This window comes from Rhea americana, unplaced genomic scaffold, assembly GCF_003343005.1.
Source record: "Rhea americana isolate MKP2758 unplaced genomic scaffold, rheAme1 scaffold_410, whole genome shotgun sequence".
NCBI lineage: Eukaryota > Metazoa > Chordata > Aves > Rheiformes > Rheidae > Rhea > Rhea americana.
The window spans coordinates 17,073-34,657 of NW_028186547.1; the positions used below are offsets into that span (position 1 = coordinate 17,073).

Here is a 17,585-nt window from a genome sequence, read left to right on the forward strand (position 1 = left end):
GGGGCGGTGCGTAGAGCGGCTCTAAGGGCGCATGAGCGCGGCGCGGAGCCGGCTACTGGGCGGCGCGGAGCTGCTGGGTGGCCCGCGGGGGAAGTGCGCCGCATCTCGGGGGCCCAGCCCATGGCCACAGGTAGGGCTCTGCCTGCGGCAGCTCTGTGCCTCGGCTCCCCGCGCGGGCGGGGCGACGCCATTTCGCGGCCAGGCGGAGCCGGCTCGGGCTGTAGCGCCGCCCGCGAGGCGCGAGCCTGGCGAGGCGGGGGCCTGTGGGGCCGCTGGGGGTGCGCGGCAGTCTGGGCCGAAGCCAGGCGCTCGGGGAGGGGTTGTCGCCGTAAGGGGTCTCCTCATGGCGACGCAGCTGGTGCGGGGCGAGGCCGTGCTGCTTGCTCGCTGCGCCGTGAGAAGGCCGCGCCAGGCTGGGCTCGCCTCGCCCCGCGGTACCTGGGCCGGCTGCGGTGCAGCTGGTGCCGGCGGAGCGGGCCTGCCTTGGCCGCAGCTGACGCCGCGCCATTTCCTCGCTGCTTCCCTAGCCGTCAGAGCAACGACCATTTTTAGTGCTAGAGCCAGTACAATGTAGTGACAGATTAGCTCTGCCGTGCTGTGACACTGCTTGTAGACAGAAAGAAGGTGAGAAGAAATCCTGTGTCAGAGCTGCTTACTTTGACTCTTGGGGTGCATATGCCTTTTCTGAACTGACCACTAGATGATCTTCTCCTGAAAAGATGCTAAAACACAAACTACTKTAACCCACTTTGGAAAATACATCTGAGTTAATGATGCTTCATGCTATTTGTAGACTGTGAAGCACATTAGGTTTTTTTTCAAAGGCAGTGAGGAAATGCCAAAGCATATTTCATTTCTATTTAATCTCTTTGACCTAATGTACAATATCAAATCTGTTTATTTGGCCCTTTTCCACTATCAACGGTCTTCCAAGGCAGTGATGGTGGTTCAAATACTGTCTTGGGAATAGCTGAGCAAAGATATGCTTGAAAAGTAAATTATGGCTTAGAGTGGATAGCTGGAAAGGAAAGGAGTGGTGAGTAGATCTGCACTACTGCACTGAAAGGACATAATCATATTGCTGAGTGCTCCTTCAAAGTTTAACGTGTCTGGGACTGAATTTAGTGCCTTGAAGGCAGCCCTGAATATTGACATGGAGAGTGCTCACCAGCAGAGCTTCCGCTCGTCGGTTCTTGGGCATGAAACACTTTTCTTTCTTCTGAAACATCATCGGAAATGCTTCTGAGGGAAACTTCCATTTTGGTTGCTGTTTCAAACTTCTCTAAACTCTAGTGCCCCTTCCTGTGTTTGCTGTCAGGTTTCTGAGATGCTAACGCATGCAAGCTGTGGATTCCTGTACAGGATGCTTCTTCTGTAAATGCCTGGAAGAGAACTCAATTTTCTTGTTGGTTTCTGATGCTAAATAAGTTCAATCGGAGGAAGCATGCATTCTCACAAAAACAGAATGCGCAGTTTAAATTCCCTTTCCTGCTAATTGGACAACATTTTAAATACAATGGAGGTTGACTAAATTGTTTATACGTTTCTTCTCATATGCAGAATTGGGGGGAAAAGGTAAAATATGTTATTTTAAGTGATGTGTAGTGGAATCGCTTCTGAAATTAGCATTCTGAAATTTAGCAAAGAGCGAAGGATCACAAATTCCTTTCTAATACTTTTTGTGTGATATTATAGCTGTTTTTCTTCCTGCAAGTGTTAGTTTGATGAATTTTACAAGCATGAGCAAGATTTTAATGCTCTGGAACACAGTGTTTCATCTCGGACCAGTGATTTTTAAATGCAGATTCAGGTTTGCTCTTTGAAATTACTCCAAAGTTATTTGCAATAAGTAGCAAGGAAAATACAGCAATAAAAGCGTCCGACGGGATTTTTAGAGTGATGGAGGCAGCCTTATTTTTTGTAGCATCTTCATACCCATGACCAAGGTCAATGGAGTGATATTCCCGCTTTAATGAGTTGCATCTACTTGTGTTAGGGTTTGCATCAGAATGCCAAACATGCAAATTGCTCTGAGATGTATTTCTCGGAAGCCCCAGAACATCTGGTCATGGTGGCATCTTCCTGCATGCTCTCTCAATTCCTGTGTGTATGGTTGTAACACTGCTTTTGGACAGCTATGCTGCTGCATGCTTTTTCATTTCTATCTTCTCAGCCAGTTATTTAGGCCTCCAAAAACTGTGGCTAGCTTCTGTTTTCTTTAGCATCAGCTTTGTCAGAGATGTTATATACTTAACATGTTACATGTTACTGTTTGCATAGCAGAATAACTATAGGAGTCTGCCTAATTCAGGTTAAACTGAAGACTTCAAAGAAAGACATACTAAGAATTTACTATTTTTACGTAATTTGTCTCAACTGCTTCAGCAAAAGTATCTTTCATCATTTCAGGACTGCCTCTGAATCGCAGTCCAGAAAGAAGAAATGATCATTTTGATTTAAGTTGAACATTTGTCTCTAAGATTAAGAAAACACCATGCCCGTGCTTTCAGAAGACTCAGGTAACTTACCTGCATGCTTTAAACATGTGACTGGAAACTTACTACGTGTTTTTCACACAGGAAATGAATTCAACTTGTAATTAAATAAAATAGAATGAAGATTGCTCAACTAAATTTCTTAGCAGTTACTTAAAAGAATAAAAGGAAGGTGGCTTATAAAAGATGGAACTGAATAAAGTTAGATTTCAGGGAACCCCTAGTTTCATAAGAACCTTAGAGCCCACGAGTGTAAGCTGGTAGCCAGGCTCTTGTGGACGATCTCAGGCCTCTCAGTGTAATACTGGCTTTCGTGCGTGCTTATTAAACGTCACTATTTGCATCTCTGGTGCGTGCTGTGTCACTTGTTAATATTTTCTGTATAAGTGTTGGAAAGCTCTGTTACTATTACTCTTTTGACTTAACAGAATTCTTCTCAAGGCTTACTAACCAGCTTCTCCAGAGTGAAGCCATATACACTGATGGTACCAAATGTTACAGCAGGAGAAGCAAGTTTGAATCTTCCGGCTTCAAATGCATTCTGAAGGTCACAGATAGAATAGGCAGTGGAACAGAAGGTTTATTTAATCTGTGTCTGACCTTTTCTTTCTTTTTTTTTCTTTTTTTTTTTTTAATTTTTATTTATTTATTTTTTTAATCAGCCATGGTCTACCAGGGAAAAACCTCATGACTGTCTGTTTGACCCTGCTTTTTGGAAAAATAGGATGCTAACGGATGAAGTACTTTTTAGAAAACTAGTCACAATCTTTGCTTCCAGTGCAGTGTTCTGGACAAGTGTATTTGAGTTCCTGCATTCTCTTACCCTTCTCTGATCAAACTTACTTCTTAACAGGTGCTTCAGAGGTAGAGGGATGGGATAACACAGGTAAGCAAAGTTGCTTGGGAAGTAGAGCTAGTAACTGTGCAGCAAAGGAAATAGTTCAGCTACCCTGCAAGTCTCCTGTGGCGCTCTCATAAGGCAAGGTGTGTTAGAGGGCCAGCTGTTAGAGGAACAAAGGAGAATTGTCACAAAGAGGAAAATTTTAAAAGTAATGGCTTTGAAAAACATAGTATTTTGGTAGCCTTTGCCTTACCATGGCCTATATTGTATCTCAAGCTGTATTGGCTGCTGAGGAAGGGAGCCATTAAAAAAAATGAGTGGAGGATAACCACAGATCTCTGTGTAAACTTAATAATCACCAAGATGGTACCTGAGTAAGTGTAGCTGACTTAAGTCTATGATAGAAGTCATGTAAAACACGTTATCTACGAAGCTTTTGTTCTGTTTTGCTTTTAAATATAGGATTACATGAAACTTTGGCTCTGTTGACCTCTCAGCTAAGACCTGACTCAAATCATAAAGAGGAAATGGGATTCCTTAGGGATGTCTTCAGTGAAAAGAGTCTCAGTTACCTAATGAAGGTAAAAGTTCCTTTTATGAGTCTGTGTTTTCTTCACAGGTTATTCTCTGTGCCATTGATCATTTAGTTTGCCAAAGCTAATTTGATTTTGTGTAGAATTCTATACTGACAAAAGTATGTATTTATTTAAGCACAGGCATTAAGAACATTCCATGAAAAATAAGATATTTTGTTCAAAAAATACATTTCTGCTTTTTGCTGAGTGAAGCTCATACTGAACTGTAAAATAGCAGTCAGCGTGGAAGGCCCCTTCTTGGGGTTTGTTTAATGCTTTGTGATACTGAGAACATTTTATACTTACAGTTTACTGTGAATCRTAAAAATGCACGTTCAGTACCCAATAATTGAAAAACAGTGTGAAATAGCTTTATTTTTGCCTTATATTGCTGAAGTCTTACTGTGTATTTCTGGCTGTCTGTGGAACTAGCAGCAGCAAAAGGAAAAATAAAAACTCTTAAACAGAACTAAAATAACCCCAAAAGAAATTGTGTTTCTGAGAGTTATATCTCAGGAAAGCTATACTCCTTAAATAAGAATATTCCAGTGTGGATATATTTAGGAAGTTTTGCATCTCTGTAGTAATATACCTGAATAATCTTTTTCAGATTCATGAAAAACTCCGTCATTTTGAAAGACAGAGTCCAACTCCTGTTTTACATAGTGCAGCAGGATTAGTCGAAGATGTGAGTAAGAATTCTGTCTCCTTTTCCTCATCTTTAAGTGCACTCCTAACAAATCAAAGCTTTACGATTGTGCTGTATATGTGATTTTTCTCACGCACCCCCTAATTGTCTTTGAAATCCATTGGCAAGCTTCTCTCATAAGTGACGGAGGAAATAAGACCACAGAAATATCATGTAATTATATCTCCAATGAAGACAGACAAAGACGGAGAGAGCAGAGAGATATTATTAATGGCCTTCCTAAGAGGGAAGCTGCAAGAAGCATTCAATCCTTTCAGGACATCAGAGAAGCTACATAAGAGCTCAGTGTTAAGGACATAAATCCTTTACAACCCAGGCTTCACTGCTGTTCACAGAACAATAATTTGTTTGTAACATGCCACATATGTGAAAAGTGAAATTTGTACTGCCTTAGACAGCTGTTCACAAGTGGCTTGTGCCTGTTTCCTTCAGAAGTGTAACAAAGGGCAGTTAGAAAGTTTGGAAGGTAGAATTCCTCCCCTTGCAAAGCCGAGAGACCCCGCTGCCCCATCTTACCCTGCGGCATGCTACCACCCCTCTTTCCCACAGATAGTCTACTGCCTCTGTAATCAAATCTATACAAAATCATCAATTCCTAAATAGCAAAGGAAAAATTTTATGTAGGATTATGGAACTTCTGTATCCAGAATCCTTTACAGGGAAAGGAATTCTCTCTCTTCCTTCCTCTTCTCTTTCTCTGTTCTCTTCCTCCCCTCCTTTACCTCCTTCTCCTCCTTCCCCCCTCTTCTCTCTCTTTTCTTCCACTATCTCAGAAAGTCTGAGAATTTGGCTACATGAAGGATTTTCTCCCTTGCTTCTGATTCTCTACAAGCTTCTCAAAGCAGCCTAGTGCAAAAATGCGTTTCTGGTGTTAGTTATTTTCGTGTTGTAGTAGCTATATTGGAAATAGTCACAGGCGAAGGATTGGATTGGTTATGTTACTTTCTGATCTGATCTGGGAAGCCAATGGTCTCTTTTCCTGGTTCAGTCATCAGTTGTTGGCATTGAAAGACTGGAATTAATTTTTGAATCTTCAGTTACAAAAATTGAAAACTTTACCTTTGGCAGGTTATGGGAGTTTTATTTCTGTTCAGTGTGTAAAATTTGAGATTTAAAATAGATTTTCAAAGTATTTCATACCAAATTCTCTCCAACTTGCGCAGGCTGGAGTTAAATACTTTTTGCAAATCTAGTTAATTTCTTTTCATCAGCCATAGAAAATGCGGGTAAAGTTGTACTTAGCGCATGTTTCCTGAAAAGGCTTTGCAAAAAGGAGAACTTAGGCCCTGATTCAGGTGTGAGAGGTCTGAGGTGAGGTGTCTGGGACTCCGGGAACGATAGTGCTATCCAGGCTTTGCAGAGGAACAAGGGAACTTCGATTGCATGATCCACACAGATAATAGAAAGAGGATTAAACTGTGTTACCACAATTTAAACATAAGAATGCTGTTTAAAATACAAATTAAAAAAATCAGGACTCATTCCTGAAATTATGTTGCCTGGAACACTCTTAAAAAGGTATGTTTAGGGGCTAAGGACCTGATTTCTGATTATATCTTCCTGCACTATCTAATAAAAATCTAAATAAAGCAGATCACTCCTGCTTTCATTTCTTTTAGGATTCATGCACAGTTTATTGCAGTTGTATTTGATCTATACATGCTTCTTCAAAGTGTGATAGAAATTAGCAAACGCTCATCAGAAAATATACTTGCAAGTGTATGGCCTTGTTCAGTGGACCCCTTTTATTTTATGAAAAATAAAATAATTAAAATTATAAAAATTATTGAAAAGATGCTGTTTTTTATTTTCAAGGTAATAGAAGAATTGCAGACAGCATCAGTGAGTAATGAAGAAAAAGAGCTACTTCAGCTGTTGTCAACGCCACATCTCAGGGTAAAAAAACCGTCAGAGACCTCAATGAAATTCTTTTGCATAACTCCAGCAGAACATTCTGTTAAGGAAAAGTTACAATGAAGAGTCTGTAACAAAAAGTAAAAGCCTCCGACAGACTGTAGTTCTATTTCATTTCCTGCCACAGGCTTTAGAATGTGAAGGGGACTGAGAAGACACAGGGTAGACTTTTCATAAATAAGGGGCCATATTTATGCCCTCTTCTCCCTCGTGGAGCAGAAAAGTACTCCATTTCTCAGCTCTTCGCTTTCCACAGTCCACCTCCATTCTGTACATGTATTTGGGTTGGGCTTTGTTAATTCCTGTGCTTACTTTATGTATCAACACATGCCAATATATAGTTTACGTGATGGATGAGATAATAATATGTAATAGAATCTCTGGCTTATCTTTTTTCTTCTTCTTCTAATAAGATGCACAAATGTGTAGACTGTATGGAAAGAATAAATGACTGATATGAATGAAAAGGACAGGTCAGTGTGTGAGCCAGTTCCTGATGATGTCAGTGATAAGAATATTGGTCTCTGCAAAAGTGCAGGAGAAGGAAATGGGAAAAGGAAACAATCCATATTCTTTCACTTTGTCTCTTGGTGCCCTTTGAAAGTAAAGTAGGCTATTATCTTTTTTCCATTAATGAAAGCAGAGTAGAGTATAAAATTAGATGTGAACCTTTTCAGTATTGTAGCCAGAAGATCAATAAGAAATCATTTATTCATTTATTATTACAGAACTTCTATATGGATTTTCACAAAATCAGTTAAAAAAAAAAAAAAAAAAAGATTTGCTGTCCTGTCTGAAACATGACATTTGGAAATGACAATATTGCTCCATTATGTTACTGTTTCATATTTCCTTTATGCAGGCAATGCTTGTTGTACACGACACTGTAGCACAGAAGAACTTTGATCCAGTCCTTCCACCTCTGCCTGATAACTTTGATGATGATTTTGATGAAGAATCAGTGAAAATTGTTCGGCTAGTGAAAAATAAAGAACCTTTGGTACATATTAGATAGTCCATATCTCTAGTCATAAAATTTTCAGGTACAAAAACTTTGTTGTAAGTATGGGGGAGGTAATTGAAGATGTCATCAAATAGTCTGCGAAAAGTAAGAGTGTTAGGAAGCTAGTTAAATACCATAAAAAAGATGACTTTGGTAAATACACGTTCACATTTTGCATGAGGCAGTTGATAAATGTGAGTTGCAGAATGCTACTTTGAGGGGAACACTGAGATGCTATGTATATTAAATTAATTATACTTACTATGCACATTAATTGTCTGTGTATAATAATGAATGCATGCATACCTTCTCTTACGTGAATGTCAGTGGTATATGGTAAGAGTATGTTTGATAGCGTGGTGCTGCTGATGCGAAGGTCGTGGGTTCAGCCCGCATACGGGGCTATGCTGAGGCTTGGACTAGATGATCTCCAGAGGTCCTTTCCAACCTTACCATTCTATGATCTATACGTGAACAATATATTGACATCGTACTATTTTTATACAAATGGAAAGGGAAGAATTGATTTCCTAGGAAAAAACAATTGCTTTGGGGAAGAGGTGTATTAAAAGGTGTTTTGGAACTGTACAATACAGTAGCTAGTGAAAGAGAATAGTGACTTAATTCCTGCTTAAAGTATTATATTGCTAGCAGATCTATGAGGAAAAAAAATACCAAATTCTTTGATTTTCTTTTCTTTTATACATAAAAGAGCTGGCTTTATTGTAGGAGGTTTCAGAAGACACACAGAGAAGGCTTGTTACAAGAAATTCTGGTTTCCACACTTGAGTGACTTTGATTACCAGCATAGTGCAGGTAGTGTAAGCATTCAGCATAGCTTATTGGCATTATGTAGGTAGTCTAAACACTCAGGATGTGCAGACCTTCCCACAATCGCATGATACGCACAGGCAAAAGTTGAGTGATGGTGAAAATAGTCAAGCAGGGAGACAAAAGTTACAGAAAAAATGAATTGCAGTTTAGAGGACATACTAGCTTACATGTTATTTCACTGCTAAGTGAGTGTGTTCTAAGCAACTTTCTTAAGATGACATCTTTGCGGGGGGGGTATGTTTTATTTCAGGGAGCTACCATCAGAAGAGATGAGCATACAGGGGCTGTGATTGTAGCAAGGATCATGAGAGGTGGTGCAGCTGATCGCAGTGGTAAATTCCTGAAGAAAAGGAGATTTAAAATAGCATTTATAAACTGTCATAAATTTCCAAAATTATGCACACACATATGCATCATATACACATACCTGGAGCAATAAATCGTAACTAAATCTAATGATTATTCATCAACAAAACCAGCCCTTTGGACACTGGTGTTTGATACATATGCAGACTATTTTCTACTAAACAAGCAGCTCATCTGACTCTCGATAGCCAACTATTAAATACCAAGTCTGAGGTAGTATGCGATGTAGGCTCCCTCTATAGTCAGTGGAGGGAGATAGGCATCTCTGGAGGATGAATAATCCCAACTAGTTTTAGCATGGGACAGGTCACTTGCTGGAACTGCCTTTTTTTTTTTTTCCCCCTCATTGCCTATAAGAGGAGCCTACCTGATAAGCTCACTTGACAGCTGAATTTCAGTTGTCTTGTGGCAGGAAAGACTTCTGTGCATATGCTGTCATTCTACATGCTTTCAGATTCTAGAGGGTTAGTTCACATGGTATTTGACCTTGCATTTTCTAGAAGCTACTCATACAGATTGTATTAAATAAACTTATCTGATCTTAAATATGATTTATAGAATCCAAGCCTTATGCACTTTTTTAGTATATTAGTAATACAGTCACAAAACTAATTAACTTCTGTGATGAAAAAATATTAGCTAATTACAGCTTTCTTTCTGACGGTTGCTAGCATTTTTTCATGCTAGCATGATCTGATAAATATAATGCAAAGTATCTAAATAGTGTGCTTAGCCTTTCTTTATTTCATTGGTAATCTATTATTTTGATTAGCTACTTTGCTCTAACATAGCTACTAGGAAAATGCCAACTGGGTAGGTAAAAACAGTCCTAAGCTTTAGAAGAAAGAGAAGAGCAAAGCAAAGTAGGATTTTACCTTTAATCTAGTATCTTGTATACTTAGTGTATTCACTATATCATGAGTTGTTTCCTGTTTGCTTTACTGACAAATTCTTTTAGGCCAATAAACAACAGTTATAACACAAGTGCAACTTTTTTTTTTTTTTTTTTAAAAATTGAACTGGGTAAACAAACCTAAAACTTACAAAGGCTTCTGCATGATTTGTTTAAAAAAAAAATGAGTCCAGCAGTCTGTCCGGGCCTGTATGGTATTGATCTGTCTTTTGACAGCAGTGTCATTCCTACATTGATAGTCAGCAGCGTACCTCCTCACTCTACGAGGTTTGATTATCCTTGTGAAACTATTATAGTATTGCATTCTTAGTGTGATCCAAATATAGAGGCAGTGATTTTCCAAAATGTCTTGCCGCATGTTCTCTGTCTCCACACTGTTCACTTATGTGACTGTGGTGCGCTGAAAAACATGCCACATAGAAGAAGGGCAGGAGACTTCAGAGCACACTGCTGACAGAAGCACTTGGCTCTACTACAGAATCCATTATGTTGGGGGTATACTATTAATATATGTTGGACATCATAGGAATGGCACTTTCCAGCCTGTGGACTTACTTTAATTATCGTCTTTCTAGGTCTTGTCCATGTTGGAGATGAATTAAGAGAAGTCAATGGTATTGCTGTGCTTCACAAACGACCTGAGGAAATTAGTCAGATTTTGGTCTGCACCTGTTTTTATTTTAAGAACTTTTTTGTCAGATGATCTATTAATTACAGCCGATGATGAAATTTGACCATGAGTTTAAAATATGTATGATATTAAAGGATGGAATGCATGCATTAAGAGCTTTTCACTCCCCAGTTGATTATTTAGTTTCTTCCATTTGATTTTAGAAAGTTCTGTGAAACTGAATCATTTCTAAGGTAGGTCTGTATGAAAAAGTTACATGTAGCTCCATCAAAAACTTTACTTTCATGATTTGTTTATGGCAAGTAAATTGTAAATTAAAAGTGTATTCCTAAAAGAGAAATAGTTTATTCATATAAGATGGTATGTTAAGACGATTGTCTCCGACTCCTCTGCTGTCCTTGGCCCCCTCTTGTCTTGGTGTGATGCTGAGTTAGTAACACAGTAAGAAAAAAGGCAACACTAGGAGACTGAAGTATCTGGCATCGACTCCATCATGCAATTTAAATTTAGATCAAGATTATCCTGAATACATATACTGAATAGATACTGAGAATAACTGCTTTTAATTTAAGGGAAAAAGTCAAAAGCATCTTCTGAGATAATTGTGTAAAGTTTGTTATTTGTGGGGACTTTGGGATGTTACTAATTTTGTCCAGTTCTAAATGTCTACAATATAATAGTTTCCCTTTCATAGTTTATTTATGAGAGAGAATTACAAATGTTCAAGTCTAAGGTGATTGTCTGGATTTCCCTTCTAATCTGTGGGGAGTAACAGTCTTCTTTGTACTACTTTCAAAGCAAGAAACATTTCTCTTTTTTTCTCAGGCTCAGTCTCAGGGATCAATAATATTAAAAATGATTCCAGCTATCAAAGAAGAAGATCGTCTAAAGGACAGCAAGGTATGCAACTTGATGAAATACTGAAACGCACTTCGTACGCTTAAACAGTTCTGCCACCTCTGTAAGTGCAAGATCTTTGTGAATTCTGTGAGGATTTTCACAGAATTAGACCCGTAATTGAATTAAAGAGATAGTAGAGCAATTTCTTGACATAGAAAAGTTGTGTTACTTTATTCAGTATAATGACTTAGATATATTCTGTCTTCTACTAAATGGTGGCACATGTTCTTTCATAGTATTTCTAGCCTTTTGTTTTAGCATATGTAATTAAAACTCTTGTTCCTGCCTGTTTCCTCCTACCATGACAGCTGCATCAGTCTGTTATCTCGGGGCATTTTGCCACTTACTTCTGTTAAAACACACCCACTCTCAAACAGACCTACATTCATCGTAAGACTGCAGTAGCCCACACAAATGTCAGTGCACCTCTCTGAGTGCTTGAATTGTCCTCTCAGATCAGCAATGACTTGGTGTCCTGTTAGTCCCTTAAAGGATTCTTCTGTCACTCTCGATTCCTGCTTGCTCTCTGTCAGTTCACAAATTCTTCTTTGACGTCCATCAAATTACTTCTAAAAGTGGTTCTACTGTGGTGTGTTAAGTGGTGGCAAGTTGCTTGCTATAAATCCAAACGTGAAGAATAGATGCATTAAAGGAACATTCTAAAAGACACTGTTTAATCAGTCAACTTTGCCATACATCCCTTTTTAATGTTATCTTGTTCCTGTCAGTATTTTCCTTTATTTGTTGCATTTTGTACTTATATAGCATGTGAACTGTATTTACTTGGGAATTTGGTCTTTGAGCTTCATGTTCTACAATACCAATGCATAATGATTGAGTAGGTGTTTAAAAGTTGGTTTATTTTTCTTTACAAGTGGTTAAGTCAAAATATAGAATGGCTTTGCAAGATTTCAGTATTTTTTTTGTGTAACAGAGCACAGAGGACAGACAAAAAAGATATGATTTTTATAGATAGAGATGTAAGAATTAGGGAAGTGCCTTTTAAAGATGGTTTGAAATTCCAAATAGGACAAGAAGAAAGCATGTGTTTCTTTTGAAGGTTTTTATGAGGGCGCTTTTCTGCTATAATCCCAAAGAAGACAGAGCCATTCCCTGCCAAGAGGCTGGACTGCCATTTATGAAACGACAAATCCTGGAAGTTGTAAGCCAAGATGATCCCACATGGTGGCAAGCAAAGCGTGTTGGAGATACCAACCTCAGGGCAGGCTTGATCCCCTCAAAGCAATTCCAAGAAAGGTTTGTCCATGAAACTTACAGGATGTTTTTACTAGATAGTGTTACACTTATTTTATGCTGCTTTTTTTTGTCTCTGTTGTTTATCTATGATCTTATCCATGATATGACAACTTCAGAAAAATGCTTTTTTAATTTTATGACAGTAACATAGGAAATGACAGGCAGGATCATATTAGGGTGAATACCAGATGCTTACAGGAAAGTGCTTAAAAAGTTCCATCTTCTCCAATTATATAATAAACTTTCTTGCTTTCCTCAAATAGTTTGTCACTGGTTTATGCCTTGTAGCATAAGGGCTGAAGCACTTGGTAAATAAGCATGTATCAAATTAAATGCTGAACATCAGTCTCKCAGATCTCCTGGTTTATAGAGACAGTGTATTTCACAGACTTGTCATACCTCCGTAGTGTAAGATGAAATACTAATTTAGTCTAACGATTTTAAATTTATGCATGGAATAGCAGTAAAAAAATTTTATCTGGTATTTCTTCTTGCTCCTAAGAGACTATTTGGCTTGGGCATCTTTTGGATATCTTTTAGAGTTAGAAGTTTTATCTGTTTTCACAGCAAAATATGCATATATTCTAAAGCAAAATTTTCCCTRAGTGTTTTATTTATAGGTTAGAAGTCTTTAAATTTAAGAAGGAATTTGATTTTGACCAATTGATTCATTGTATGCTTCTTAGTCCAAATTGCTGGGTATATCTTCTCTGGATCGTAGACATTCCAGAGATAGTCTCTCAGAATTATGCAGCTCTGGTCCTGTTGATGGCCTCCAAGAGTTGCATGTCTCTGATAGAGGTAGATCTTTTACTGCTTACTGTTCTTGGTTATTTCCAAACTGAGCCTTGAGGTAAAACTTGGCAAAGTTAGCAATTGCTAGCACAGCTCATAACTTAAGTATAGAAGAACAGAGTTACATAGTTTGTCTGTCAGTCTGCTTTTCATAATACAAATTTCCAATATATAATAAGGATGTGGAAATAGTACTTTCAGCCCACAGAGAAGTGTGAGCAAATGAAAAACAAAACGAGGCAAATCCATTTTTTGTATGGTAGCAAATTGTTAAATGGGCAAGTAATTAGCTGAAGGGGAAAATGTTACCTGGAATTGTCACAGAACCATAGAATCATAGAACCAGTAAGGTTGGAAGGGACCTCTGGAAATCGTCTAGTCCAGCCTCCCTGCTCAAGCAGGGTCACCTAGAGCATGTTAGACAGGGTTGCATCCAGGCAGGCCTTGAATATCTCCAGAGAAGGAGACTCCACAACCTCTCTGGGTAGCCTGTTCCAGTGCTCCGTCATTCTCACTATGAGGAAATTCCTTCTCACATTCAGGTGGAACTTCCTGTGATTCAATTTCTGCCTGTTGTCCTTTCACATGGGACAACTGAAAAGAGTTTAGTCCCCATCGCCATCGCCTTGACACTCTCAGGTACTTATTGATAAGATCCCCCCTCAGTCTTCTCTTCCCCAGGCTAAAGAGGCCCAGCCCTCACAGCCATTCCTCATAGGGCAGGTGCTGCAGCCCTCTGATCATCTTCGTAGCCCTACGCTGGACTCTCTCCAGTAGCTCCAATGACACAGTAGCTCAAGGACACAAAGAGAATATCTGAGCAGTTGTTTTTATGAGACTAATGACTATATGTTAAAAAGAATAGCGTGGAACTTGTTAGTTTAGGGACAGCATAAATACTGAATAAAAAATACTAGTTTCCTGTCCAAACTTAATCATTTTCTTTTTTACAGGAAATGTCTCAGTTAAGGCATTGATTCTGCTTAATGCTTGGTAAGAAGTGCTAGAGCAAGCATCCACTATGGTATGCTCAGATTTTAAGAGATGCTCTTTGAATTTCTAATGCTTATCTGCAATAAGCAGAGCAATGATTTTTCCAGGCCACATTCAATTAGAATTGAAATGAGCAAGACTGACTTTGAAAGTGACTCAAATTGCGGGACACAAAATCTTAATTTTCATGCTTTCCCAGAGCTGGGGCTGAGTTTAATTTGACTACTACTGATATATTTCTGTTCACTCACTCCTGAGTTGTGTGATGCACAACATGTTACTGTACTAGTTCCATCAGAGATTTATTATACTTCTTCAAGGAGAAGCACTGTTTCTTCATTTTCAATGCTATATATATAAATGCTTTGTAATTCTGAGCTTACRTTGCTCAAATGTAATTATTTTCTATTTAGACGATTGAGTTACAGAAGAACTGTAGGCACCCTGCAGAATCCCAACACTGTGAAGAAGCCGCTCTGTAAGTCTGCTGTGTTCCTTCAATGATGCCTTAGGTGATAACAGCTTCTCAGTAATTTTATGTGATTTTCAGTAATGATGTGTTTAAATATATTTTGTTGTGGATTATTTTGCTTGGATACAAGCTGTCGCACAGGAGGAGTTGGTTTTGAGTTCTATCCAGTGTTGCCAGTGCCCAGTAGTTTAAAAACATGACTGTCCTTCTCCTCTTGCTCAAGAACATGAGGTCTTACACATTTTTAGTGGCTTTAAATTGTTAGTTGTGTTCAGTGTATTATAATTTATACCTTTCACCAGTTTGAAACTTTATAGCTGAAAAAGAAACCCAGTGCACGCATCTTGAAACTTACGTAAGTGCATGATAATGGTTTTAAAGCTATATGAAAATAAGCGGGAGCTTTAAGGAGGATAAAAATCACATGAGCTGGCAATACCATCTGCATTTCATGCTACAGAAAGAATTCAGCTTTACTGTCCCATTTCTTAGTGTCACAGAGCTGCACTTAGGCAGACTTTAAAGCAATTCCTGTTTACAGCTCCCAAGCCTCTGTCAATGAATGATTCACAAAAAAAATACTACTTAGGATGTAATTGTTAGTGATGAAAGGCAGAAGACAGATTCTGTATTGACCTGGAGTGCAATGTTACTGTTGCTATTGGGTACTTGAGCACAGTTTTATTGCTGTGTGTGAGGGTCATATGACTATGTGAAGCCACACTTTGTGCCAGCAGTGTCACCTTCAAGTTGAATATGGATACTGCCTGTAGATTAGGAAGCTATAATTGTTTCAACTTTAGTGGGGTATGTGAACTTTTGTGAATTTCTGGATCCCAATGTGCTTTGTATATCTCACAAGATGATAYGGGTATTCTTTGCTGCAAAGCGGAACAATGATGTTCAACCTAATTGTAAAATAGCATTACTGATTTATATGAAGCATTTCCAAATTAGTTTCCATTACCCTTGGTGATGAGAGGCATATAATGAGGATTCTACTTAGGCTTTTAGTCAGACATTCTCAGAGAAGACAATTAATTAGATAACTGGTTTTAATACTAAATTTTTAAGAAAAGGGCATCGATCAGTTGGTCATGTCTTTTTTTTTTTTTTTAAGATCTAAAAGCCTGATAAACAAAGCAGGCCGGAAGAACCTTCCATTCTGTTCACTCTAACTTTACTCATTCATTTACTGGTCTTTTAATCATATCAACTCTATCTTTTATGCTAACTGCAGATGATCAGTCTTCTGATAAAGGTAGGTAGTTTCCTCATCTGTATGTAAACAAGCAATGCATTTTCATAAATGTTTGGTAAGCCCCCAAGAAAAAGTCATGGTAAATATAGCTTGCTCCTACCAGTTTCTTCCTTAGTTATTATTTAAACAAATGTAATTTGGACTGATGACCTATGTAATAGTTACTTCCCACCTTACTCCATATTTAAGATGCACGGTTTGCGTCTTCTGATATGCAGTTCCTGTATGCATTTACATTTTCTGTAAGTTCCTGAGTGAGATTTATAGAGTTGCAAGTTAAATGCAGTAGTTGTAAAAGAAATGCTGGCTTTTTGCCTTTGGAGTAACTGTATCAATTTTAACTGATTTTTCTTCACTGTTAATTTGGGCTGTTTGCTGCATTATTTTCATTTTGACTGACTTTATTAAGCTCGTGCAGTTTATATGTCATGATACCACACATCTTTCCAAATACCAAGCATGTAGTAATGAATCTACATGTTGTTTATTTTTTTCGCATTACACACATACTTTTAGAAAATAATATTCCAAGTATTGGTATTGCATCAACTTGGGTGAAAGCACAAATTGTATTCTATAATTRGCTGTCTGTGACTGGTATACCCTGAGGAAGCAGGAATATGAGCCTGTCTTCAACAAGAGAAATAGCTCTGATCGTAGCTCTGATTAGGAGGAGTTATTACTACTGTTATCTTCTGTTACTGTAAGCATGATGTTTTAATATTATACATTAGCATAGATGGAAGAGAAGACCAAATATGTATTAGTTACCTGCATGCAATAAGACTCTCTTTCTGGATTGGTACATTTTGTTATTTAAAGGGTTAGGCTGCATATATTTTTGCCTTGTCTAGCCTTGTCCCAGGGCCATACACCTCCTTTTTAAAATGAGTAGAGTTCTGTGGATATTGCAGGGCACAGGTGCCTAAATTGCAACAAGGCAAGTAATGCTCTTTCAGGAAGCATGAGAACTCAATATTTACTGCAGGATTTCAGTACTGTTTTGCATACTTCTAGGAACTTTGGGGAAGTTGGTACGTCTTTGTTTAGTAATTTATGACATAGCCGTGAATATGATAAAGATTTGATGCTTTTTCACTTACATTTTTAATAAAGAATGTTAGAAAATATAAATTAGTCAAAATGAAGACATTTACAGCTTGTATTTCAGTCATCTTTGATTTCCTTTTTCAAGCCCAGGTGACATTGGAATGTCAGAACAGGCAATATCCTTACATAATACTATCTACTTGTAAAGTCATACATTAAAAACAGAGCCCTGTGATCGAGGAGTCTTTTTTTTAGTCTGAAAATTATGCTTTTTAACAGCAAGCAATGGATGCTAAAGAGCATGAATTCTGGAAACTGTAAATACTGAGACATAAAATTGTACTATGCAATATTGATTTTCTTAAAAAAATATAAACCGCTAGCCAATCAAATAATTTTTTTGTGTCAATATTTGTAGCGGGCACTATGTAAAATACCCATCTCTTTCTCTTCCTGTCTCCCTCTCTCTTTCTCATGTTCTTTATTTACAGAGGACTGTGACTGTGAAGGATATTTCAATGGACAGTATATAGGTGAGAAACCAAAATCACTTCCTTCTCCCTGTTAAAAAAAAAA

At 38.2% G+C, this 17,585-nt stretch overlaps 1 protein-coding gene across 6 annotated transcripts in view; it reads left to right on the top strand.

The window, feature by feature from the left end:
• Window positions 1-32: 32 nt before the first annotated feature.
• The window catches only part of MPP3 (MAGUK p55 scaffold protein 3), a 26,315-nt gene continuing 8,762 nt past the window's right edge, over window positions 33-17,585 (top strand). For 2 of the 6 annotated variants that reach the window (XM_085314726.1, XM_085314727.1), the window contains exons 1-14: window positions 33-130; window positions 2,410-2,519; window positions 3,349-3,381; window positions 3,799-3,917; window positions 4,522-4,599; window positions 6,436-6,516; window positions 7,397-7,534; window positions 8,622-8,703; window positions 10,226-10,311; window positions 11,107-11,181; window positions 12,242-12,438; window positions 14,640-14,704; window positions 15,939-15,959; window positions 17,501-17,542. In XM_085314726.1, the coding sequence (XP_085170852.1) occupies window positions 2,495-2,519; window positions 3,349-3,381; window positions 3,799-3,917; window positions 4,522-4,599; window positions 6,436-6,516; window positions 7,397-7,534; window positions 8,622-8,703; window positions 10,226-10,311; window positions 11,107-11,181; window positions 12,242-12,438; window positions 14,640-14,704; window positions 15,939-15,959; window positions 17,501-17,542 (1,042 nt within the window). In that variant the 5' untranslated portion in view covers window positions 33-130; window positions 2,410-2,494. The remainder of the gene's footprint in view (window positions 131-2,409; window positions 2,520-3,348; window positions 3,382-3,798; window positions 3,918-4,521; window positions 4,600-6,435; window positions 6,517-7,396; window positions 7,535-8,621; window positions 8,704-10,225; window positions 10,312-11,106; window positions 11,182-12,241; window positions 12,439-14,639; window positions 14,705-15,938; window positions 15,960-17,500; window positions 17,543-17,585) is intronic. The other 4 variants (XM_085314730.1, XM_085314731.1, XM_085314728.1 and 1 more) reach the window with 3 other exon arrangements.